Source organism: Lipophrys pholis (assembly GCF_963383615.2).
Source record: "Lipophrys pholis genome assembly, chromosome: 8".
NCBI classification, from domain to species: Eukaryota; Metazoa; Chordata; class Actinopteri; order Blenniiformes; family Blenniidae; genus Lipophrys; species Lipophrys pholis.
In genome coordinates this window covers 27,747,551-27,773,280 of record NC_137630.1, presented here as the reverse complement: position 1 = coordinate 27,773,280, position 25,730 = coordinate 27,747,551, and the positions used below count along the sequence as shown (strand labels likewise).

The 25,730-nt window shown below is 40.9% G+C and overlaps 1 protein-coding gene across 1 annotated transcript; it reads right to left on the bottom strand.

Annotated features, from left to right (window-relative positions):
* Positions 1 to 342: 342 nt before the first annotated feature.
* rap1gapa (RAP1 GTPase activating protein a) lies at positions 343 to 24,294 on the bottom strand. Its single transcript, XM_080468617.1, has 23 exons — positions 24,207 to 24,294; positions 17,006 to 17,053; positions 16,603 to 16,641; positions 16,302 to 16,493; positions 15,302 to 15,405; positions 14,750 to 14,828; positions 14,593 to 14,646; positions 12,470 to 12,553; positions 11,378 to 11,478; positions 11,074 to 11,203; positions 10,069 to 10,224; positions 9,291 to 9,362; positions 9,084 to 9,170; positions 8,828 to 8,968; positions 7,329 to 7,460; positions 5,961 to 6,038; positions 4,878 to 4,987; positions 4,670 to 4,789; positions 4,395 to 4,530; positions 3,981 to 4,092; positions 2,859 to 2,938; positions 2,559 to 2,606; positions 343 to 2,147 (listed from the first exon to the last, which is right to left on the bottom strand). The coding sequence occupies exons 2-22, from the start codon at positions 17,042 to 17,044 to the stop codon at positions 2,598 to 2,600; spliced, it is 2,055 nt and encodes a 684-aa protein (XP_080324743.1). The 5' UTR covers positions 17,045 to 17,053; positions 24,207 to 24,294; the 3' UTR covers positions 343 to 2,147; positions 2,559 to 2,597.
* Between the last annotated feature and the right edge of the window lie 1,436 nt (positions 24,295 to 25,730).

Below are 25,730 nucleotides of genomic sequence, written 5' to 3'. Positions count from 1 at the left end.
CCTTCTTTGGCTCATTAAATTTGAATAGGTTACTTTCCTCCTTGTGACACAGTTATATAACTGGGGAATCCTCCACTTTTAGATTGCTCTTGTTTTACATACTTGTGGGTAAAAGCATCAGATCTTTTATTCATGGGGCTTCTTCCGTCTGTTTTCATTAGATGGTGGGGAAATGGAATATATTTTAAATCAAGGATTTTCACTGTGGCATTCTCTAAACTGTATTCATATGAGAAAATGGGTATTTAAGAAAGAAAATAGGGGCTTTATGCACATTCATGATTTTTTTTTTGCACAGTGAGATGAGATGCAGCATAAGAGATAACATGTGAAATAGAGTGTAAAGTTCTCTGGGCATTTATTTACAATAAAAACAACAAGAACAAAACATTCATTTTATAGTAAATCCTGCTGGCTGCTTATTATTTGCTTCATTAACTATACTTACACCATCTGTTCATGACATAAGGCAACTCAAACGATCAGCAGGATGTACTGTGAGATTCTCCCTTTTACAGAACAGTCTGAATAGCTTTTAAAATAACTTTATTATATAAAACTCTCATAATAATACTTAAAATTAGGAGTACAAGAGATGAAAGAACTCAAACTTGGCAGTAATTTAACGGTGTTGTTCAAGCTTACTTCAAATAGACGGTCCGTCCATTATTCACTCTGTACTCCAGTAAATGTCTATTTACAGAATCAGTAGTCATATTAGGAGTCATTTCATCACTTTCAAAGCAAATAAATATCCATGTTTTATGTGACTTCTTTGCAAATGTACTGCATTTGGAGAGCTCCGACCCCATAAATATACAGAAGTTTACAGGTGACAACATTATAACTCACACCAAAGCAACATACAATATAAGCTTATGACAGGCTGCTGAATGTAGTCACCATGTAGAGGTACAGTATGACAGATGTACGCCTCAAATGCCACTATTGACAGGGACTAAATCAATAAATAAAAACATGCAAAAAGAACAAAACTGAGAACATGGTGTTGACTGGTCAGCAACAGACACAAAAAGCAGGTAAATCACTCCAGGAGGTGGTTTGAGAGTTTTAAAGCCTCTTTTCCAGTTTCACCCATGAGTAGAAGAAGGACTCCACCTGCGAAGCAGTTTGTTCGTTTAACACACGAGGGTCGTCTGCCTGCATCATTCTTCTTTTATCTGAGGTTTGCTTAGAGTCTACAAACTTAAGCATTGTTATGAAGTGTCAACTGTACTGTGTACTGAGAAATCACACCGCGATGATGAGGATTAAAAAAAAATGTCCGTCTGGATGTGTCCATACAAAGACAGTGATTCATTAAATGCTGTAGTCCAGTTATTGGCCCCAGAAAATGGGTTAAAAAAAGAGGTAAAACAAATGTAAGCACAAGAAAGAAAATAATTAGTATTTTCCAGTGCTGTGTTTACTGTGGGCAGTGGCAACAACAAACAGGTATCATGTCAGTTGGCTGGAGCTACTCTGCTTCCCTATATGTGTTTTATCAAGAAAATAATCACATTTAAGCGCATCAAGATGTACAGTTTCACATAGTGTTGGATGCTTTATGAGAAGATACTCATCTTTAATGCTAAATATTTGGTATTATGTAGACATTAGATACCTTTATTAACCTTGGCTGATTTGGTAAAACCCTCCAGGCAGTTATATTATGTATTTTTGTTGCAACAGTTGATCTCAACAGAGAGCACAATGGCACGGTCTTGACTTTATATAGCCAGCACATCGAGGCGTTAACAAGACAACTAAGACAAAATAACACCTCTCACAAGAAAAAAAACAAACGGACAAAAACCAATGACATTTGCTGATAAAATGTGCACTTGTTAAACAAAGGTCAGGTAGAAAAACACACAACCAGGCAAGAAACGTGTGAACAGGCAAAGAAAAGTGGAAGGAAACAACACTGTGCAAAAGCTGGACCCCTTTTTGTGCGTCATCCTCGACAGTGTCCACCAGATCTGTGGGTTTGCTGCTCTCTGCGCTCAATGAGCTGCAGACTGACCAGGCTCCGTCTGCTTCGTCGCCTCTTCCTCATACTCTTCATCCTCATCCTTCTCTTCACTGGTCATGGCGAACGCCTGCACTTGCTTTAGCTCCCAGAAGGATTGTGACTTATGGGAACGCTGCTGGAATAAAAGAGATGCCTGATCAGAACAAATACTGGTTGCTATTAGGAGAGTATTCTCCATTCACTCAATTCGTCTTTATATAAGTAGATATATGTTTGACTGTATAAGGATCATCATTAAAACTGACAGAAAACATAACATTTATGCATGTTGTTCCAGTTTGTGTCTGGGTTTTCCCCTCATACTTCAATTTATTCCCATAATCCTAAGGCATGCTTAATGTCGGTCTCCCTTTGCTTATCATGTTTATCCTGCTTTTTATGCATTATCCGCTGGGATCGGCTGCAGCACCCACAAACCGGATAACGTGGGAATGTAAGATCAACGTATGTGTGTGAAGTGGATTCACTATATTACTCTTCAGTAAATGTGTGGACCATAAGAACAGAGAGAAGAAAGTCTAACCTGAAGATGGGTATCCAGGATGCAACCAGGTGGGTTGAGCTAACAGTTCTGCAGAGATGAACAGCAACAGCAAAAAGAAACAAACACAAACATCAGCGGTACTGAAAACCAACACATCATCACATGGCAGTAAAGCAAAAACAACCGAGTTTAACATCATAAGCTCACATTTTATTTGTGAATTGGGTGGTGTTACATAAGAATAGGAAAATGTTTAAATCGTTGGATGAAATTCCAGATAAAAGAAAGGAAAACTGGTACGGTGACGAGTTTTTAGTAGAGGGAGCAGGTTGGACTCACTGATGAGGACTGATGATCGTGCGATCGCTCCAGTTTGATTCGGACGTCTATAACCTTCCCTCGGTCGGGTTTACCGGGCCCTGAAGGACAAAACAGTAGTGAGTTTAATCTCTTCAATCCGACTGGCAAACAGGCAGAGATGCAACAGAATGAAGGAAATAACAGGCATTACTTTGGGAATATCTGAGAATAGGAATATTACAGAATTTTCATTCCATCATTTATCATTGTCTTATACAAAACAACAACAAACTAAAGATGAATATAATACAAACAATATTTTAAAGAAAGTTAAGAAAACTCAAGAATTGTTGAAAAGTTGAAAAACCTCTGTATACTCTCAGCACACGGTTTTCTTCCTGCCTCACAATCATAAATCACTTCTCTGAAGGTTTCACTCTGTTCTGGTTCATCTTGCTATGACTTATTGAGTACAACTACAAACAAGTGGGTTCAGCTCGGTCTCTTGTTGATGAGTTGTCTATTAATTTTTTAACTAACATTAAAGTTAATAAAGACTTGATTATTTCTTAATGCTGAGCAGCTGGAATTCATCAAACATTCATTTGTACATTGGGTGTAATAATAAATGTTATTTTTTGTTGTATTTTTTGTTTTATATCATAATCACTAACTTTGATGTGACCTGACGTAAAAGTAGGTATTATCCGAAGTGTTTTTTAAGGTAATAGAGATCTCAGATGCTGTTTGCATTACATTTAGAATATGTTGGGCGACATCCTCTGCATACAAACTGACCTATTTCCACAATACCTGGAAGAAAGAAGCTTGAACAAAACTGGCGAAGGGCCCTACGCTGGGCAGTCAGATCAACTATTCATCTGATAATTTCACAACACCAGATCAGGAGTAAATCAGCTTTTGAGCATCCGAGTTAAATGGATAAATGTGCAGATGTAAGCCGATTGTCCCCCTAAAACTGTGGGAAGTCAAACTCGCCTCTGAGGGACAGAGCTGAGGACCCACAACAGATGCAATGAAGTATTTGCTGTTTCATTGCAGTGTGCACTTGCATGACTTAAGTCTTTGAGATGAGCATATGTGACTGATGGGATCAGCTCATTCATGTTCATGGTTCTGTAGCTTCCCCTCATCTTTTACCTGGGGAGCTCCCACGGCTGGTGGCACTGGTGCTGCTGATGCTATCCTCCAGCCAAGTGCTGTAGGTGAGCGAGTCCCGCTTGTGTGGCGTTCCAGCAGAAGAAAGACTCTCCTAGTGTACATAGGAAACAGGTCATAAATACGTGGATAATAAAGAAATACTACTACTTCTGTGAGGATATGACAATGAGAGTGAATAACAGAATGATCTAGAAAGATCCGGGAATTCTTTTGATTAGTACAACATGTATACTCAGCTCTGCATGGACGCAACTTTCTCATAAGTATTTCACCATTTAAAAGGGAAATGAACAGACTTATCAACAGCTGAATGTTTGTTGCCAAGAATCATCGTTAAAACAAACAAATCTGCACAAATCCCATTACACGTGCAGTATTGTGGACACCACCCACCATGCCTGTGTCGTAGTCCTCCGTGGCCTCGGTCTCATTCTCTTCAACCACACTGGCAAAGCTGCTGGCGTTGGACGATGAGCGGGAAAGGTCGTGACCCTCAGGGATGGACGGAGCTCTGCCAACAAGATAAGCACTACACCTGGGGTTAACCACTCTCCAGAAAAGCTGTTTTATCTTACGGAGCATAACCCAACAGTTTCACAGACGCAAGTAACGCAAAGCACGTAATCTATATCATAAACATATGGCACTGATATGAATATTATCCATACCTGTTCTTGGTAGTCGTGAGCACCTCTGGAGAGCTCTGATTGGACGAGTTGTCCGATTTGGGGTCTTGGGAGACGTGGCCGCTATCAGGGGTTTTCTGGGTGTTTGGGGAGCTTTCTCTACTGCGACGTGAGAAACGGGACTTGTGAAATAGCGTTGAAGTTAAAGACAAACGAATGTGAAGTTATTAAAGATGGCTTCCATGCTTACCTCTTTTCGTGGACTTCTTGAATGTTTTCAATGCCGATCGCACTGCTTCGTCTGGAGCTGAAGGGCCCAGATTTTTTTCTGGTCGGGCTTTTACCCGGGATGATCAAAGACTGACGGGAGGAGCAGGAAAAACAGTCAGCGTCAAAACACTCCAAATACCTCTGATACCGTTCCGTGAAAGAAGTGAAAGTCAAAACAATCGATTAGTTCATCACTGAGTAACTTTAACTATTCTGCTCTTACTTGTTAGTATTTATTCAAAAACATGTCACCTTGAATTAACAGGCAGAAAAGTGACACTGTTCCATTTAAAAATGATTTAAAAAAAAGAGTTACAGAAATGTGCACTGAGCAGCTTAATGGGTGGAATTGTTTAGCTCGAGCAAAGCACACTATAGCAGGAAATGAAAGATGAAGGTTTAAAAGCTGAACGGCCTACCACTAAATATGCTTTCTCAGCACGTGCTTTGTTCATTCAATCTCGCCTTTAAAGCTCTCAAAGTAAGAATTTAAGAAGGAAAAAAAAAAGCTTTTCCTTTAATGTGGCTTCAAAGAGCAGCTTTTTTCCTTTTTTCTCTGTAAAGCTCATTAAATCATCAATATTCATCTCTTAAAAAGGATTGAGCGTACTGGAACTACAGTAGGTGAACACATACTGCTGCAAAGCAGATAAGACGGGAAGAACAGAAGATATTTAACAATATTAAACAGGCAGGAGTCAAGCATGGCAACTTCAACTATGACTTTTACCATTCAAATGCTCTGCTCACTTTACAGAGCTGCTCATCCCCTAAGGCTAAAATATGTGTGTTAGATAATGCAAAATGTAAAAGGTTGGACTTTCCATGGAGAATATGTGCATACACGTATGCATATGTTGTAATTAATTCATTCCCAGACTGCAATACATCCTGTCTGTGAAACATGCTGCAGACTGTACTGAATAGGCATTAGAAAGCTAAACTGTGTTTAGAAATACTTTTGGCTATGTGATGCAGAAGAACCATGCAGACAAATTTTTTTTAAATAAAAACAAAGACGAGAAAGCGAGTAGTTAGAGAGAAGTTAGAATTAGACATGAACCTCTTCTACTGTTCCTATCCCTATGGCACTGCCTCGGCGTCCATATTTACTGGGGCTTTTGCCTGGGACAAGCAATGACTGAGCCACACAGGGGGAGATGATGAATGAGAGAGGGAGAGAGGGAGGGGGGAGGGAGGGAGGGAGAGAGGGAGCCGGGGGGGGGGACAGAAAAAAGTAGATGGTGAGAGTGGTTATGGCATGACATGATAAAGACAAGAGGGGTGGGGAAAGGGAGGGAAGAAAAAACATGAGATACAAATATATATATGAGACTCCATGCGGTAAGTCGTGTTGTTTTAAACAAAATACAAAGCATGTGTTAACTGGAGACAGAATCAAAGACATTTTGGCTCCATGGGGGCAACAATGTCAGCTGAATGGGAGAGAGAAATGGTAAACCAGCCATGTGAGACCTACGCCTGTGAGGAAGAGAATGAGGAGTAAATCACAACAGTAGAGGAGGACATAAAGCATGTTATACATCTGGAATCAAGTCAAGGCAGGGTTACTGGCAAAAGAGCAAGGAGCGGCTGTACTCCTTAATAAAACATGTTGGTCAATATCAGTTCTGAAAGCATTTTTCCCCTGTGTGTCTGTTTACAGTCTATTTGAGGCTGAAAAAAAATTGTCCAGTACAGAACAAAAGGGAAGTTATCTTTAGTGGGATTGTATCATTTTAACAAAAACTGAAAACATTAAAATAAAACATACATTGCATGAAACCAACAAACAATGATGTGCACTGTTGGCAAGTGAAAACCTTGTAACTGCAAATTAGCTGGGACCATGTGTTTATTAATAAATTAATAAATCAAAATGACTTTCAGGGAGTCAATTTAGAGTCCATATTATAAAATACAAAAATGACTAATGCCAATGTGAGGTTACAAGGTTTTTCACTGACTAAGAAATAACAATTCAAATCAAAACAACACAGTGGCTACTAACAAAAGTCCACAAGCTTGACCGAACCATGCACATATACTCACATTCACACATTCACTCAAAGAAAGCTTGACCCACATAGGAACTGAAGTGGGAACTCTTGAACTGTGCAGATGCATAGGGACATAAATAACGTGGATACGAGTAAGAGAAGCTGCTTTAATGACCTACATACGTCTTTGAGTGTCCAGTAACTTCATCTTGTGGCAAGACAATGTGTAACCATCACAACGTGAGACTCAAGTTTAAAACCCAGACAGAGACGCTTCCCTCGTCTGAGTGTGCGGCCCTTTTCCGTGAGACGTTAGTGCAGCAGGCAGGTGAAGGAGAAGGGGGCGGGAGGTCTAGTAGTAGCTGCTGCGGGAGGGCAGAAGCAGCGAGGCTCACCTCACGCAATACCAGGACGTGTGGGACTGTACTTACTATCCCTGGGAATTTGGGGCTCTCTGCGGGGTTGTGGTTAAAGGTGCCGCTCAGGCTAGTGGAGAATGTGTGCGGCTTCTTGAAAGTAAGACCCATGGCATCCATAGACTGGCTCCTGCTGCGGATCACTCGCTACGGAGAGAGACGAGGAGGAGGACATACATTCAGATGGCACTGACCCCGGTGATGAGACCCCCCCCCCCCCCACCCTTCCCTCCTGCATCGGTGTATGGCATTACAGGCTGAGAGGAGCCTCGGGGCTGTCCCTGAACACTGGCCACTACAGGCAGAGAGCACTGGCCTAATGCTAATCCTGACAGACAAGGAAGCGACAGTGAAGACCGCGAAGCTTTAGTGCCTGCAGGGGGGCGGTTCAGCTGACTCATTTTGTTTGGTAGGTGGTAAGCGGAGAGATAGGGGAAGTAGGAAGGCCAAATGGCCTACACATGTCCAACCACAGTGAGTTTAAACACAGCAAGTAGAAGTTTAAAGCCCAGAGCACCACTTTGCCAGCACGGAGCAAAGTGGAGAGAGAGAGAGAGACAGAGAGACAGAGTATCTGACAGCAGTGGTAGAAATCTATCCATTCCCTCTGACAGTATGGCATACAAAGACAGATTAAACAAAAAAACCTCAACAAAAAAAAACAAAAAAAACACTGAGCATGCAGAAAGCGCAGCATCACTAAACAGCTCCAAAGAACAAGAAAAGAAAAAGAAAAGCTGGTAAGCAAAGAGCAATGAGAACAAGCAGCACAGATCAGCAGAGCTTCTCTTCATTCAGATTAATGCAGATCAACTGGTAAAGCCTTTACAGCCCAGCTTGAATATATGCAAGAATTATCCAGAAATACTGCCAAAGAGAAGTCAAGTGTTTAACATCGACATAAGAAACATCTGTCAGGAGGTAAAAAAAACAAGAAAGAAAAAAAAATTTAACCACTTGTGTATCAATGTTTTGCAGTAACACTGATCTTTGTCATAAAATGACAACTAAAGTAGTATCACTATTGTGAATAGTTCATTTAATAATTGTTTAATAATTCTTGCTGGGAATCAAACATGTCTGGTTTATAAAGATACTTCCAGCACTGGGTTGTTTTTGTTTTGCATAATATCTGCATAACAAGAAGCTGACTGCTAATTGAAAAACAAAAAGAAAAACATTCCCTCTAAAGCTTACTAATTAGGAAAATGAATCATATTTGTTTAATCCACACTCAACCCAGTTATTGGCTGGTAAAAAGTTTTTAAAAAAAATTCTGTCTGAAAAAACAAAAACTGCCTGGCTGTGCACCAGGTTGGCCACCGCTTCATTTCTCTTGTTTTTATGCCAAGTTGTGCAAGCATAAGTACAATTTCTAATGAGATTTTTTTTTGTCTTTTTTTTTCTCCAACATAAATCCTCTAATTATCCACCTTCTAAAAACTTTTCTTTAAGTTCAGGAAGAAAAGCTGTTCGTAGAAAACCCGAGCCTCATTTTCTGCCTCCCCAGTTACCTTAAAGGACTCAAAGAAGCCCCCTCCTCCAGCACTCCCATTCTCCAGTTTGTCATCCTCTCCTCCGATACCCATGATGGCCTGGCTGTTCACGTGGAGCTCCTCATAGAGCGTCTCCAATAAGGCCGACCTCGTTCGCTCCTAACCAGAGAAATGAGAAATTAAAACAAATGTAGGGGGGATTATTTCTATTCTTATGTCTTACGTCTGACATGCAAAATAATAAGAATATTTTAAAAGGAACTCAACAATTCACCTCCAATTTGGCAAATTTCTCAGCTTTGTAGCAGGCGTACTCGGCATTTATTAGCTTAGTAAAAAGGAATTCATAGAATTCAGGGCCCTGGAATAGAGAAAAGGTATCATTATGAAAACTGAAAGATGTCCAAAGCCGAGGAAATACATTCATTTGACAATGCAGAAGTTCAGGATCCCAAACTCCCCAAATGCTTCTTTTTCTTACTTTTCTAAAGACAGCAGGATTTGGGAGGGCTGGGCCAAAGAATGGGACGTCATCGCGTGCCGTTACTGAAACCTATAAAATTAGAGTGAGATGAATTATTGCTGTGGGTCTTGAATGTACAAAGCTTAAGAAGACTCTCTAGTCATGGGCGCAGAACAGTTAACACTATACGACCTGAAGCATGATTTCCTCTTCCACAACACTCAGAAAACTTTATAAATCTGATTACTTCTCTTGTACACAATCATACCCCATTCAATGACTCAATTATATTAAGCAACAGGCAAAACATCCCTTAGGGAGGGAGGAAATTAGCTTAGGGAACAATCTTTTATCACATAAAAACTGAATGTAAATTGGTTCTTGGCTTTAAATTATGTGGTTCTCAAAGTGTGGGAATACGCTGCAGTCCCACCCACAACTACCACTCACAGCTGGTAAAATCAATAAACATTAAAAAATGCAGGAACATGTCTAATTAGAGGCTTGTTGTTGCTGTAAATCTTATTTTAATCATCCTAATACGTTTCCATTAAACTTCCAACACATTTCGATGAACACATTTACTTCCCACTTATTTATCTTTGTTATTTCTTCAAAAATAACAACGGCAACAAAAAAAAATTATGTTGGGGAAAAAGCCTCCACCTGACTCCAAGACCCACCCCACATAGAAGCGCACATACGCCAACCAAGTGGCCACAGTCCCATTTTTTGAGGGTACTCTGCCACCACTCTGTCCACAATGTGAAACCAGAGGACAGAGAACGCAGGTTACCTTGTATAGAACATCATCAGAGCAGGGGTTGACCACTTGGACGACAACGTAGGCGTGGAGAAAGTTGGAGGCGATCATGTCGGGCACAAACGGAGTGTTTTCTTCTTGGAATACGATGGCCACAATGTCATTTCCTATGTGCCTCTTCCTCTGCAACTGCAACAGTCCCACAGAAACTTTATTCTGGGATGGAACATGGTCTATTTTGTTTTTGTTTTTTTTACTTAACAGTAATGGCAGGATGAAAGAAGACTGGTGCCAAGTGCTGCATGAAAAGTATCACTGTCCTTAATTATCTACTAGTTTCAGAAAGCCACATTTATTATTCTATATTTTCAATGCTCAGTGGAGGGGGGGGGGGGGGGGGGGGGGGGGTAAAAAGCAATAAAAGAGACTTATTGTTGTGCTTTCTGCAAATTGCTGATGAAGCTCAGTCTAAATTAGAAATCACCCTGGACTCCTTTAACACCAGCTCCAACTCTGTGTTGGCAGAACAGCAAAATAGATAAATCACGTGTATCAGTAAAACACCACCAGGGAGTGCTGCTATCCCTCGTCGCAGCCTCAAAGCCACTGTTCAGTGGAAGCAGCCCATATGAAACCCACTCCAGGCTGGGGGGGATGAACATATAGACACGTCTCATCTGTGTTTGTGCAAAACATGACAGCACATGGTGTGTGAGCTTCTCCCTATCAAACAATGTTTGCATGAATATGTGAGACAAGGGAGTAGAAGCAACGCCTGCATCTGAGCTTTTGATCACTACAGCTGAGGCGTGATGTTCACACACACAGAAGCTAAGGCATAAATATGAAGTGGTGTGTATTTACTACCAGGGCTTTTTTTTTCTGCCCCCCCCCCCTATTTACTTTGTGAGTACATCCAGCAATTTATTGGTTCAGCCCAGATAAGAAACGCGGCACTATAATAACCAGAGAGAACCTGTCTGACTGCTTCCTATGAATCATAATAAGGCATGTTGGATAGGTATTGTATTACAGTACCTGCTGGGTGTCCCCTTCTGTGTAAGGCAGCTTCGTGGACACGTGGAACATGACCTCTTTGTTGCGGTAGTTGCAGTAGACAGATTCTGTGCCTGTTTGCCCGTGAGTCACGTCTAACCCTCCGCGGAAACTGCCGGCAAGCACATACAGCCATGTCTAACAGGATATTCTCCATCACTGCAGCAGTAGCATGACCATCATTCCCGTAGCTCGCCCGACGTGATGTAAATTGCAGTTGGCATCATGCTATAAAATGTATGGCAGAATATTTTTGGTGCTTTTCCCACTGCTGGTAGGCTCTTACCCTTTAAAGTTATGCAGTTCAATTTTCTCTCCTAGAAACTCCAGAAATTCTACAAAGGCAGGACTCTCTTCACTGTTGCCAAAAAGCTCTTCCTCTGAAGTCTGCAACCAGTTAAAAAAAAAAAAAATTCCAGTATGAAAACTCAATGGCCTGTATGTGTCCAAAATACTTAAATAATAACACACAACATTTCAGTATGAGATATATAAAACGATTGATGACATATTTAGAGAGTAAAAGTGAAAATGAATTAAAATGGACTAATTTACATACTAGAGTGTTTCCAGTATCAGACAATGAGATGTGTGTGTGTGTGTGGGGGTTTGCAGCAGACCATCCGGGTCAATAACTGAAAGCAGGAGAGTGTGTTTCATGCATGCTCGTTAAAATATACTGCATTTACATTTGAGACGACCAACCCAGCTTCGAACATTTGCAGAAGTAGGTAAGTAGATGTAACGTAAAATTTAGAGATGGGCCACAGGAGAGCTTGTGATTTAAGTACTTGTGATGGACAGTTGATTATCTATTGTTCGAGACTGGAGTGGTGATGCGAGCACAAAAGCCTGCTGAAGAACAAACACAGGAAAACAATGGTCCCATTGCTCATTGTATTTAAGATCTGTTGCCCTCATGCGCGATGCCTACTTAATCATCATGCCTTTCTGCACATGGCTCTCCTGAATACAAAACGTGCTGAAAGAACAGCGGATGGTCTGTACGGTTTTTGTGAGATGGCCTTACGGGTCATTTGCCGCGTATTTAACAATGTATTTACATTTCTGTAGGTGCTCACCTAAACGTGGCGATTTGAAGGTACAAGTGGGCTCGGAAAAGCAAACAACGGACCCTCTCCTCATGTAGTAAACAAATGGGCCTTGATTGCCTCAGAAAATGAGAGGGTGTGCTCAAGACAGCCACAATGACTGAGCTTGAACGAAAGCCACAATTAAGACTGAAAAAGGCTGAGCATAATCAGCTTACTTGAGAAAATCAGAAATTACAATGTATGGCACACACTCGTTGTTCTTAGTGGTTGAATATAAAGGAGTCGTGCTCCTGTCACATTGATGTCCAGGCTTTGTGGCTCACCTGTCCAAACTTCTGATAGATGACCCCAAACTTAAAATTGTTGTTTATTACATGTTCATCAAAGGTGACAATAAGTCTTGAAGCCTGAAAAAAAAAAGAAAAAAGAAATACTGTTATTTATGGTCTTCTAGTCCGTCTAAATAAAGTTATTGTTTCCCAACAAATAACTGTATCATTCGTTTTTATTCAATTTCAAGCATTTTTGTTGTAAATGGCTCACTTTTACAGAATTGCATTTTATTGAGGTTGTTATTGTATCAGTGGCGTAGTATTTGGCACTCGCTTCATAAGAAGGTTGAATCAGGGTTGGGCTTGGGGCCCTGACTGTTTAGAGTCTGCATGTTCTCCCTGTGCATGTGTGCAAATCTTCTCCTGGTCCTCCAGTGTCCTTCCACAGTCCGATAACGTGCATTTCAGGGTGGTTGGTAAGCCTAAATTGAATGATCAGTCAACATGGACTGGCGACCTGTCCGGGGTTTATCCCATCAACCATAGGCAGCAGAGTTCCAGTGATGTGGTGTCCTATTTGTTTTTACTTATTATGATTATCATTCCATGCTGCCTTTTATTTAGTTTTTTTTAACAAGTCTTAACTTAATTGCTTAATGTTAATTCTTGTTATTTGTTCCTGCTATATTTGGATATTTTTTACTTCTGCTCCTACATGTTACTGGTTTCATTGTTGCTTTGTTGCTGTTCTTTTTAGAAAAAGCTCTATATACAAAGATGTAATGATGATGATGATGATGATGATGATAATGATGATGATGGTTACTTAAAATGACTGTAAAACTGATTAAAAAGACTTTATGTTTTAAGTAGATGACACATAGATTCAGAAACAGAATAATAAAATCCATGTCTACCCATAAGCCTCCATAATTAAACAGGTCTTCAGCTGCTTCCGAAAACGCTTCTCATGGAATCAAGTGAAAACGCTGTTACAGCTACGATCGCCTCCTCATATGTTACATGCATCTAACAGTTGGTAAATATACAGCTGATGTTTATATCCGTCCATTATCATATTATATGATAGTTGATGAATTCAGTATAATGTTCATAATGTTGCTCGTGAAACAATGGATTCCTACAAATTGAGCAAACAGGAGATCATACTGATCTTGACTTGGCTAACCTCATCCACAGCGAGTGAACATGTGGCCCAAATTCCAAGGAATTCAATATTGCATTTGTGAGCGTGAGACAAAGTGAGGGAAAACCCCACAACGTAGTGTGTCAGGTCAGCAGACGTGCGGCGGCTCGGCACGTGAATAAAACCACCAATCAGGCGCTTTTCTGAACACTGACGCTCATTCTGCTCGCTGTGATCGCACCCGATCTTTTTCTCCCCAGTTATCCATCACGAGCACGAGTGCAACCAACAGAAACTGGCTTGCAAAGCCACATACATAAGACGATCAAAGAAAACCACAGTCATGATGTTATTCTATCGATGACTTTGTCATGTGCCGTACGTATTGTTATATACTGCACCTTTAAGACATCTGTCCTCAGTGAAATGCATCGATATGTGTTGAAATGCATCGATATGTGTTGAAATGCATGTGGGAAATAGAGGACACCATCGGCTCTCAAAGAACATAAAGGGATAAATGCAAATGTGGTTTCAGGTCTTACAGGGACCAAAAACGTGTTGATGTTCTTCAACTTCAAATCACTTCATTCGCTATTTAGAAAGCAGAGCAAGAGAACACAAGCTCAGACTTCAGACTGCGGATGGGAATTAGCTCTGAGCTAAATCCGGCACATTTACAGCACTGGTTGACTGTACTATAATATGGACTGTCCCATTTCAATAGATTAATTAATGAAAACATACACACAATTAAGATCAATAATGCACTGAAATATTTCAAATAAAAATAAATAAAAAACTATTATTAAACATCTTCTAAAGACTAAAAGTGCAACAGTGCATACAGACGGGCCAGTTGTCCATGTTTTCAAAAGTCCATCTGGGACTTTTGTTCTTTCTTTGGGTCATTGGAGTAGATTGTTAAAGCAGTCTTGAATAACCGTGACCGCTTTCTTTGAAATAACAAATGTTCAGGATGGCAAAGAAAAACTCAGGAGCTGCAACAACACAAGTCAGAACTCACTTTGGGATAAAGGACGGGGAAAAAGCGGTCCACATTGACCTCTTCACAGACGAGCTGGAATTTAAAAATAGAAAATTAAACAAAGGTGAAGAATGTCAGCGTGCATAAAAAACTTCCTGAACATTCTTGGCCTTGTAAAAACTCTTGTTTCCCTCACCTTGGCCATTTGGACCACGTTTGGAAACTCTGTCAGACAGGAAATGGGAATCACATCATGGTAGGTTTTCAGCTTGGTCCTGGTGAAGACATGAAACAGTGAATGTGCTTTCATAGCATGGCCATAAGAGAATTTATCTGATTAAAAGAAAAAGAGAGGGATGATCCGATATGGACCATCCACAAACTTCCCCACTCATGACTCTCTTTACAACCCTCCCTCCCTCCCTCCCTCCCTCCCTCCCTCCCTCCGTCCGTCCATCCCCTCCCACTCACTGGCCTAAATAGTCCATCTGTTACTCTGCTGTGGAAATGACAGTGCTGTTGACACTCTCTATAGCTTTACGACTCTTCTGACAACACCCAGGGAGTGTGTGTTTATCCAGTCAATACTGGGCATTTCAGGAACATAAAAAAAAAAGAAAAGCATTGATTTCTCACCATCTGTCTCTTCTGATCACGAACGACATGACACTCTGCCTCGGCGAACAGATCCATTACTTCAAATGCTAATGCTGATTACACTGAATGGTGTCTACGTGATGAACAGTACCTGAGCATTAGGCGGAGGTGTTCCTGGTCACCGATCACGTCATATTTTAGGGAGAACACCAGGTGTCCGAGGGCACTGTCGACTGAATAGTAATTAAAGTGTTCCTGAGGGCACAGAGGAGGAAGAGCGCCATTAGTGTCTGTCATAAACAGGCACACACGTGCACATGACACATGTAAATGTGCTGAAGCCCATACCTATCCAATCAGAGTAACCTTTTCCCACGGCTTTTCCGCTAACTGCAGATTTGTTCAAATTATGCGCGTGTGTGAACAGGTGGCAAAGACTAATGCATCATCATTAGCAAAAGCATATGCGGTGCCAAATTGTGAGGCTGGTTCCTGTTAATGGGTTACTCTGCTGGGATTTGCTTATTTCTGATTCATTCCATTACTATAATGAGAAGCCAGATTGATTGTGAGATATGCACGTGCGTGTGACCAATCACTACTATAATTCTGAATAAAGTGTCCCTATGTTGCTATGAACAATAACCCAGAAAAGAACGAATTGAAAAATATACAAAGCAACTGCAATTATCATTTGAGGCATTGTCTGTGTGTCATTTCAACAAAATAATGGTTTTTAGAAAACACTCTTGTGAATTCATTAAATAATAATTAAGATATATACTCTGGAGAGCTCATATCACTTAGCGAAGGAGGGAAATTAACATGAAAGCGGCTGCTGGAAATTGTTTCATTAGGAAACATAAAGAAATGAACCTGTTTATTAGATTGTTGCATGTGTTAAGACATTGGTAGGATAGATTACCTCATAGAACAACTCTAAACGTTTGTATTAATATAGCTTTGCTTGGGTTTTTCCCAAATAATCCCTGGAACCAACGACTTACTTCAATACGCAAGAATAAAAGCAGCCATTTCCGTGACATTTGTATCTTCACAAAAGGTGATCTTCCACTTGGTGCTTGTCAAACACAGCAATGATGTACGGAGCAACGGAATGAATCCATGACTGAGTGCGCAAAGTGGCTAACCTTTCCCAGGAAGTGTTTCCGAAACAGCGTTGCCGTTGTGTTACATTCCAGCTTGGAGCGGGTGTTTGGGGAAAGAGGTTGGAGCTGCTCCGTGTCCACCGTGTCGGTCAGCTCATGGTTCGTGCCCTCAATCCAGTAACCCCCAAACTGCGGCAGGAGTATGAGAGGGAACGGGCTTTTTCTCCCCAGCACCTTTTTTTTTTTTTTTTTTTTCAGAAAGTAGAACAGGAAATGTTTATGTGTGATCTTTCTTGACATGAGCCAAAAGTAAAAAAAAAAAAAAGAAAAGTGCTGCTTCTACCTCGTGGACACTTGGATATGGAATATAGTCCTCCTCCGTCTGAAAAAGGAAACAAGAGAAAACTGTTTGGTTTTCTCATCAAAGAATAAAAATAACCACAATGCCCAACTCTATAATCCCAGAGGACGCTGTTTGAGAGGACTTGCATAACTGTTATGCAATGGAAATCTGCTTAGCAATAACAGAGGAGTCAGTTATCAATGTACATCTTGATCAACGCATCGCTTTCCTTTATTTGACTTATTGACTGTTTCCAATGCTGCAAAATCCAGATGTTATATTTCAAGCCGAGCATCCCATGGATGTACAAGTCACTGCAATACGTATACATGAAAAACCCCTGTGTGTAGAAGTGATCGCTCTGTATGTGAATACATTTAAATCTTCCTAATAAGAGCTGTACCTTGAGTGGTGGAGGCAACGTGCATCGCTGCTCGTCCATCCTGTTGCCCTGTTAGAAGAAAGTGTAGGATGAGAGAGAGAGAGAGAGAGAGAGAGAGAGAGAGAGAGAGAGAGAGAGAGAGAGAGAGAGAGAGAGAGAGAGAGAGAGAGAGAGAGAGCACAGACAAAAATGTACACATAAATGTCTAAAATCCAGACAAGGAAATCAATCTATCTAGTGTTGTGAAGATATCACGATATAAACAACAAAACAAACTGCTGACAAAAAATAAATAAAAAAGACAGAGACTCGTTACGTAACGACACAGTTTTCCCGAGAGATATGCAGCAGGCAACAAGGCAAAGTCAAAGAGGGACAGATGGAAAAATACAAAAGGAGATATGTTACGTTCACAGGGAGGAGACGCTGAAAGACAATCACAGATGCTAAAAGGAGGCATTTGGGAGTCTGTCAACCAGCGGCGAGTGGTGGATTATTCAAAGCCAAGTGACACTGTGAAGTGAAACACCCACCGCACCTGAGGTGTGGATGCATGCGTGAAAGAGAGTGAGGAGGATCGATGCAGATAAAGAGATGCGGCGATACTAAATCAGTGCGGCGCGCTGGCGCCCTGCGACCGAGAAAGACGATTCATCACATAGATACAATGCCTGACTGTACTGGAGACGCATCACAGGAAAAAAAAGAATATTGGTTCTGTAACATATACAAGTTATGCTAAACTACACTGAGAGCAATTCATTTTGTGTTTTTTCACGGAGTAACACGCTCTCCATCATTAATGCACAAATTTTCTACCACACATGCATAAAGAAATGACAAGTTCTGATAAACCTCGTGTTAAAAATTCATGGATTATTATGTGTGAGATTGAATGATTAAATGATTAAACATCCTTCCAAAGCCTTTGGAAACCAGGAGATAGCTTTGAGGTGAGATAATAAGCTTACAATGCCGTCAGCCGGTGCTTCAACCAGAATGTTAACAGAGACACAGAGAAAAGAGAAAAAAAAACACAAAGTGCTCCGACAACTGTCCACTGAAGGCACAAGACTCAATATCCTTCTCGTGTGCGGAAAGATAATGAGTGGTGTGGTGGAGGAGAGGGCCAAAGTGCTGCAGGATTAGGAAGAGCCACACTGACTGGTTAGTTGCTTAGTGAGCATAGCTTTAGCAAGTCGAGACAATAGTTAAAAATATATATATATATATATCGATGCATCGTCTTACCTGCATCTTTTCAATCATTTCAAATAAATCTGTGGTCTAGAGAGAGGAGAGTGAGATGAAATGTTTTGAGTTAATTTGCTTGAAACAGGGATTTGTTTGTTTGTTTGTTTGTTTGTTTTTCCTGCTGGACTCGGCGAAAACTCCAGGAATACATTTAATTCTTGTGACATTGGCTTTATTATATTTTTACATTGTGGAGACCAAGAGGGTCACTCACAGTTGCATCTCAAAAAATAAATTTTTGAAAAATGTATTGTTCTGTCAGTTCTTTCTACACTCACAATAAATAACCTGAAAGGTTTCAAGCATTTAGGAAATAAAAAAAGTTTAAAATAAAAAAAAACCACAAAAAAACATAAATAGAACATTTTCATGCTGTTTAACATAAATCTATGAAAGAAAGAAAAAAGGTTTGAAAAAAATCAATTTATGGGTCACAAATCAAAAATATATGGAACCTTTTATTGTCTAATTTCAACTTATATTGTTTTAAACTTTTTAGATGCAACTGTATATCAGCAAATATCAAACCTGAGTTCTTTTTAATGAATTTATGATAATTATTCTAAAATAAAACACAAGAATCTAACTAGCGCTCTTACTTGCATCGAGCTGTTATACCCAGATACAAAGCTATTATTGACTTGTTATGAGCACACTGAGGTTAAACTCTCAAAACAACAACCAGAGTACTAACGTGAGTATTTTGATGAGTTCATCATATGAAAACACGACTAAATGAGAACGACAATCACATTTTCTGTAGAAAACGTCAACAATCTTTTAGATCAATTAGATTAATTGCTTTGAACATGAACTCAAATACTAGAATTCAAGTTCAAGTTTTTTTTCACCAGTTGCACTCGTGAGGTGCATCTTTGCCTACGTCCAGTTATAGTTGCTCTTTCAACGTTTTATCTTTTGGCGGAAATAGATTTGTCCTTATGTGGCTTGTCACATTATTAAAGTCATTAGTCGCCAACTGGCTTTTCCTCCACAGTTCTTTCAAATCCGATAACGTCTGTAACAACACTGTCCTTCAATGTTGGCATGTTTGCTTATGGATCTACAAGCATTCAGATTATCAGTGAGGCTGCAAGGCGGTGGACTGGTTTGCTCCGTCGGTTCAAGAGGGGGAGTTTGCATGTTCTCCCGATGGAAAGGTTTTCTCCAGTGTTCTCCCTGAGGTCTAAAGCGGTTACATTTTTATCGTATTTAAATTTTCACTCTTGTTCATGAAAAGCATTGTACAAATAAATATATTGTTGAATATTGGCATTTCTGATCTAATCAAAATAGAAACCTGAAATGTTTATAATCCTAAACGAGAAAAGGGAAGTGTATCCATGAGGAGCATTTCATATTGTACATTCATTATTGTTTCCATCATTTAATTTTTTCTGTTTACAGGCCACACTGGGGTGAAACGCTCTTATCTTACATCGAGAATATCCCCGGTTCAAAGGCAGTTTTGGGACATGTTGACCAAGAGCACGTATGGATTTTCTCCTCGTCTGAGACTCCGGTTTCCTCCCACAGACCAAAAAACAAACGCTCGAGGTGAACTGGTGACTCTAAATAGCCCACAGGCATGGATGTGAATTTGTTTCCGCAAGAAAATCCGTAAAACATTTGATCTTATGAAATTTGCTGCTATTTAGACAGGCGGTATTTCTGACATTCATTAGGAATAATAATAATAATAATAATAATAATAATAATAATAATAATAATAATAATAATAATAATAATAATAATAATAATAATAATAATAATTTTATATAGCACTTTTAAGAAAAGTCAGGCAAGACTTTTATGTGCACTGAAATTTATTTATTTTTTGTTTAAAGAAACAAAAAAAAGGTGGAATATTACAGGTCAAAATCAATATTAAAAATGACGTTCTCCATTGCCTTGTAAATTTCTGACACACACCTGTAGCTCCTGCAGACAATGCTGAATAACAAGATTCAAGGTGGACACTGGGCGGTTCAGCCAGGTTCAGCCTGACATAGTCAAACACCGTGTATGCACAGCAATCATGCTCGAGCTTTCAGTGTGAGTAAAGTCCTCCGCCATGTGCAAACAACAGTCTTACACTAACCCTGAAAGCAAACAAGCTTGGTTTTAAGCTGAGATTAGAATAACAGAAGTCGTGGTATTGAGCAGCATATTATCATTCGGGTGTACACAAAAACAACCACAAAAACTGCTTTAGCAATTTTAACCGGTACGTCCACTCCGAAGGATGTCAAACCAAATCTAGCCGAATCTTATCTTGTTTTTGATAAAAGCACTCGAAATGTTCCCCCACGCTGACACATCTTTCATCGGCTCGTCAGTTCAATAAACAAGTGATACGAACTGTCGCGTTCGCAGCTCTAATGTCAGTTGGAAGTGGCGTTGGTCCAAGCCTCTGCTGAAAGTGCCGCCAACGTCCCACTCTAGTTCACCATCCTGCCACATTTTCTATCCAACATGTTCCTCAAGTCAAGCTACTTACTTTCCTCCAGTGTGTCTTTGTCACCAGTGGCGCATGAGGCCTGAGATTTTTAGCCATTTTTTGCTCTCCTGAGACGAGAGTCCTGCGGCTTCACAGATTTCTCAACTCCACCGACTTCAACAGGTTTGGATTAAACTCCCCATGACTGCTGTGCCTCTTTCAAATGGTAGACAGACGACTGTGACACCTGAGGTAAAACTGCACCCCCCGTTTAACTGCAGCCATGACTGATAAAGTGCCGGATCAGCCAAAGTTTGAGAGAAGATCCAGGGACTCTCCCAGCGTGAACAAAAAAAAAACACACAAGATTATCAGCGAGTGCGTATCTCCGGTTGCATGCAAAGGCCACGGTTAATGCTTGAGAGCTGAGAGAGGTGATCCTCTGAATGAAGCTAAAAGCGTCTCGTCCTCTGCTGATCCCCCCTCTCTCCCTCTCTCTCTCTCTCTCTCTCTCTCTCTCTCTCTCCAGTGCACCAAACCACACATCATCTTATCTACCTCTGTCTTCCTCCCAGATTGTACCTCGACTCAGGCTGACAGGTGGCGAGAGGTGGAGTCACACACATTTGTATTTGAATGATAACAACTAGAACAAGGTCCTGTTTACAGAGGATCTTGAGGCAGACTCGTCAAACTTGGACAATCCAAATATATATAGAGAGAGAGCAACCAAAGGATCATCACATGTGGGCAAAAGGATGTAGTTAACAGAATCCTGAAAGCTGCAGTGAACGCAGGGCAAACAGCAGCCCTGTGTGAAATAATTTGGGCTGAAAGATATTTATTTTTGTAGAAATGACCGGATTAGAGGAAGCGTAAGGCCGAGACCGCTCATTACTAACGCTAATAGGATTGTTGTTACAAGAAGCAAACACCAGATCTCCACATCTTCAGAGAGCTCATTAAATTGTCAGTGAAGTGTTTTCTTCATGACCAGTAATCTTAGTTGTGTGTTCTACATTTTTGTTCCAGCCAATGGAGGCGCTGCCTGATATTTCCATGTACCCAAGTCACAAATGTCTACAAGCATTCAGCCTGAGTGACGTAACCCCAAGGGTAGAAGAAGTTGCCTGGTAACATGACCTAAAATGTCATTAAAAACCTCAATCAAAGGCGGTGAGATAACACTCTCCACGGGCTGTGGACGCAGTCTCAGAGTAAGCTGTTCCTTCTTACTGTTGCACTCTCAAAGCTGCACCGCCAACTGTCTTTTCTTTCACCTCAACGGTCTTTGGACAGTGGGAGGAAGTCCGAGCACCTGGAGAAATGTGAAGTGAACACGCAAGCATGTAAAGTCCACACACACACACACACACACACACACACACACACACACACACACACACACACACACACACACACACACACACACACACACACACACACACACACACACACACACACGCACACGCACACACACGCACACACACACACACAAACACACGCCCACACAACACAAACGTTCCACTCCACCACCATGCTCTGCTCTTTATTTTCAGAATCTGAATTAGCGTAACGCAGTAGTGCATATCAAACGGCAAACTGATGCATGATTAATGATATGATAGTGTAACTGTGCAGTATAAATTAGGGAGTGACCATAAGACCTGCTCGGGTTAATTGCAGATTGACCTGGATTTTTTTGTAGGGCTCTGATTAAAGTGATGCGCTCCTCTGAGTCTTGCCCCACTAAGCCCTCATTGTACAACGGTGCACCACATTGCCATGTTGTGTCTAAATATCCACTCCGGATGGCACGTGTTTCTCTATTAAATACCAAATCAAGCAGATCTATTCAATCGACGCACTACAAATGTAAACAAACTGCTGTCGAGTGAGTCACTTTTGGAGAATGTACATCAGTGTTTTTGTATTTGAGATGCATGTCGAGCAAATCGATAATCGAGTTTCAGAAATCTTCTGCTCATATTTAATGTGAGGTACCTGCAGATGGTGGGAACAACAGGGGATCAGGAGGAAACGTTAAAAAAAAAAAAAAAAAAAAAGCCATTTTCCAAATTCTTTAATTCTTAATCCCTTTCTATTCCAACTCCCTCTGGCCTCCTCAGATCAAGTGAGATTGTGAAAATCTCATCCTAACGTGTGAGAGACCTTATGAAAGCAATCTGACATGAGCGAGACTGTACTGTTAATCACCACAGTGTCGAGCTCTGTTCAGTCTCGAAGTTCCCAAAAATATCTCCAGCAGGTGTTTCACGTCAGTCACTCATCAGGGATGATTAGACACGTCGCCGGTAAGGATAAGGATTCTTACAGGGCGATGGATTTGCTTGGTGCTTTGACAGTAAAACTGGATTTATGAAAATCGTTTCCCCCTGAGTCATTTTCACTTCGTGCTCCTTGAGTTTTGCAACTATAATCATGACAGTTTAGCAGCATCGCAGATGTTTTCCTCTCAGAGACAGAAAGATTGTGCAGAGCTGATTCAAGGATGCTAAAAGTTTGTTATTAGATCCGGCGTAAGCACCGTTTGTATGTGGAGTTTGCATGTTTTCCCTGTGGATGTGACGGTTTTGTGTTGGTACTCCAGCTTTCTGCCATCAGCCAAAAACATACATTTGGTTAGTTGATGACTCTAAATTGAGGGTAATTGCATTTCTCTCAGTATTTGCCATGTGATACACTGCTGACCTGTGAAATGTGTACACCATTTAGATAAGCAGGTGTGGGCAATGAATAGATGGATTCACAGGCAAATAAATTGACAGCCGCTTTAATGAACTAGTTGAGCGTCCATCCATCCATCCATCCATCCATCCATCCATCCATCCATCCATCCATCCATCCATCCATCCATCCATCCATCCATCCATCCATCCCCTGTCTTTGCTCATAGTCGGGGTCCACCCTGGACATGTCATCAGTCTATCACAGATTTTAGAATGAACTGGGGATAATCTCAATATGAGGCAAAAGGGTTAATCACAACGCCTTCCTGTAAGCTTGGGTGAGTCTCCCCTGAGTCCTCGATGTCTCATCCCTTTGCTTAAACAGAGTAAATGACAGAGGGAGCAAAGAACACTTGGTTAAAAAATGACAATTGCTCATACAGGCTGCGTTTTCTTTGATGAAGTCAGACAGGAGAAACGATCAACATCATCCTGACAATTTCCCATTAAAAATAGGCTTCTATTAATTGAATCAGTCAAACATAATCGTCCCAGACACAGAGCTCCGCGCGCTCTAATTACACAAGTTACACAAAACACGACAAGAATTCAAATCAAAGTAACGCGGCGCGCAGGAGTGGTGGCACTCATACACCGTGAGGGATTAAATATGGACAGAACACCGAGCGAGCGCAACCAGACAGGTGCAGGTGTGGAGACATGATGAGCTGAGACACCTGACAAAGATCACAGAGAGGGAGGTCACGCGGAGGTCTGTGGGATAAGGTCAAGGGTCAATGTGAAAACTCAATCTGGCCTAGTTTTTTTCTCCTCCTACCTTGTTGATTGGTGAGGTGCTGTGTGGGAGCGAGGGCTGGAACAGCTGGGGCTCTAGTGCTGCAGAAATGCGAGGGTCACTCCCATCTTGTTTCCTACAAAGGGAAGAGACGGCAAGAGGACGTTCAGTCAGAAAAGGTCACCCAGTCACAAATCGAAGAAGAGGACAACCAAAGGAAGTGTTTCACTTAGATTTTGCTTTAAGCGGCACACACTATAACTTCACACACAGAATAAGACTTTGAAGTTGCCATATGATAAAAGTCAGAGAACAAAAACTGCAATTCAAGTTAGGAACAATGTCAATCAATCAAAGCCTGTCGATAGCCTTTAACTGGGACTCGTATGCTGATCTGCAGTGTCACAATGATACAGAATAAAACCCAGTTACCCAGAGCCACATAAAACCATGCAACTGTTCCTTTAAGTCATGTCTGACACGCTTTAATACAGTTAATGCTTAAACAAGCAATTATTTCGAGAAAATGTTAGCTCGTTGCTGCACAAGTTCTTTCTTTCAGTGCAAACACTTCAGGGATTTGGACTCAAGACTAGTTTCACTGTTGAAACAGAGAATCGACCTTCTCCAAGCCACCAGAATAGCAGACTGCTCGTACAAAACTCAGCAATGCTACTGTTGTGCATCATTTGCTCAAAACTCAGCATCTCTCACAGAAGGGCTTTATCCTCACAGGATCACTAATCAATAACCGCACTGGTGCTATATCGACACCGACAACTGGCTTTCAATTTGTTTCATTAATTCAACTTCTTTCAAACACATATTGTGATTGATTGGTATGGAAGCACATCCAACTTAAAGCAGCAATAATACAGAAAAATGTGCACTCTGTGTCTGTGATGATAAAAGAAGGCTCTGGCAGCCACAATAAAATATGCATTGCATCTTTGCAAATACAAGGTGCTACATAATCTGGCTGTAAAAAGTCATCAAGAGAAAAGGAATATATGCTGAATTAACACTTTTAGGAGACAATACACTTTTTAATTTAAAAGCCAAATGGTTTTCACAGTGTGGACGGCACTTTAATCCTGTTGCAAACGGGGATGAATTCATTATTACTGATTGTGTGACTATGTTGACACAGCGTGTAGTGGATAGTGCACGGAGCAGTAGGTCCGACACTGAGGCTGCAGATAAGACAAACAGCTGCTCAGGAGGGACAGTGGCAGAGATGTAAATCTGCTTTCGCATTCACTGAGTGAATCACTGAGTTCACTAGGATTCAAATGTAGGTGAAGAAAACAGAGCATGAATCATTAACATACAGCGCAGCCTCCCAGCTATTACGCAATGAGTGAGTGTTCAATCAAGGAAAGTCCTGCAGCATCCAAATTAAATGGGAACCAAAAAATGAATCTTTCCCTCAACAGGCTCAAAACAGATCAACTCAGCAAGGAGCAGCAGCAGTGGTTTTCTCTCCCATGGGAGAGGAAGATAGAAGAGGGCATCAGCTGCCCTAAACTCCTAATTAGAGCTGATTTTCAATAGATGAACGCAGGA

Coding starts and splice junctions, on each gene's coding strand:
- rap1gapa (XM_080468617.1), bottom strand. CDS start 17,044: ATGGACGAGCAGCGATGCACGTTGCCTCCACCACTCAAG. Junction 7,461..8,827: donor GCTTCTTTGAGTCCTTTAAG/GTAACTGGGGAG, acceptor CTCTCTCCGTAG/CGAGTGATCCGCAGCAGGAG. Junction 4,531..4,669: donor CTCACGACTACCAAGAACAG/GTATGGATAATA, acceptor CCCCAGGTGTAG/TGCTTATCTTGTTGGCAGAG.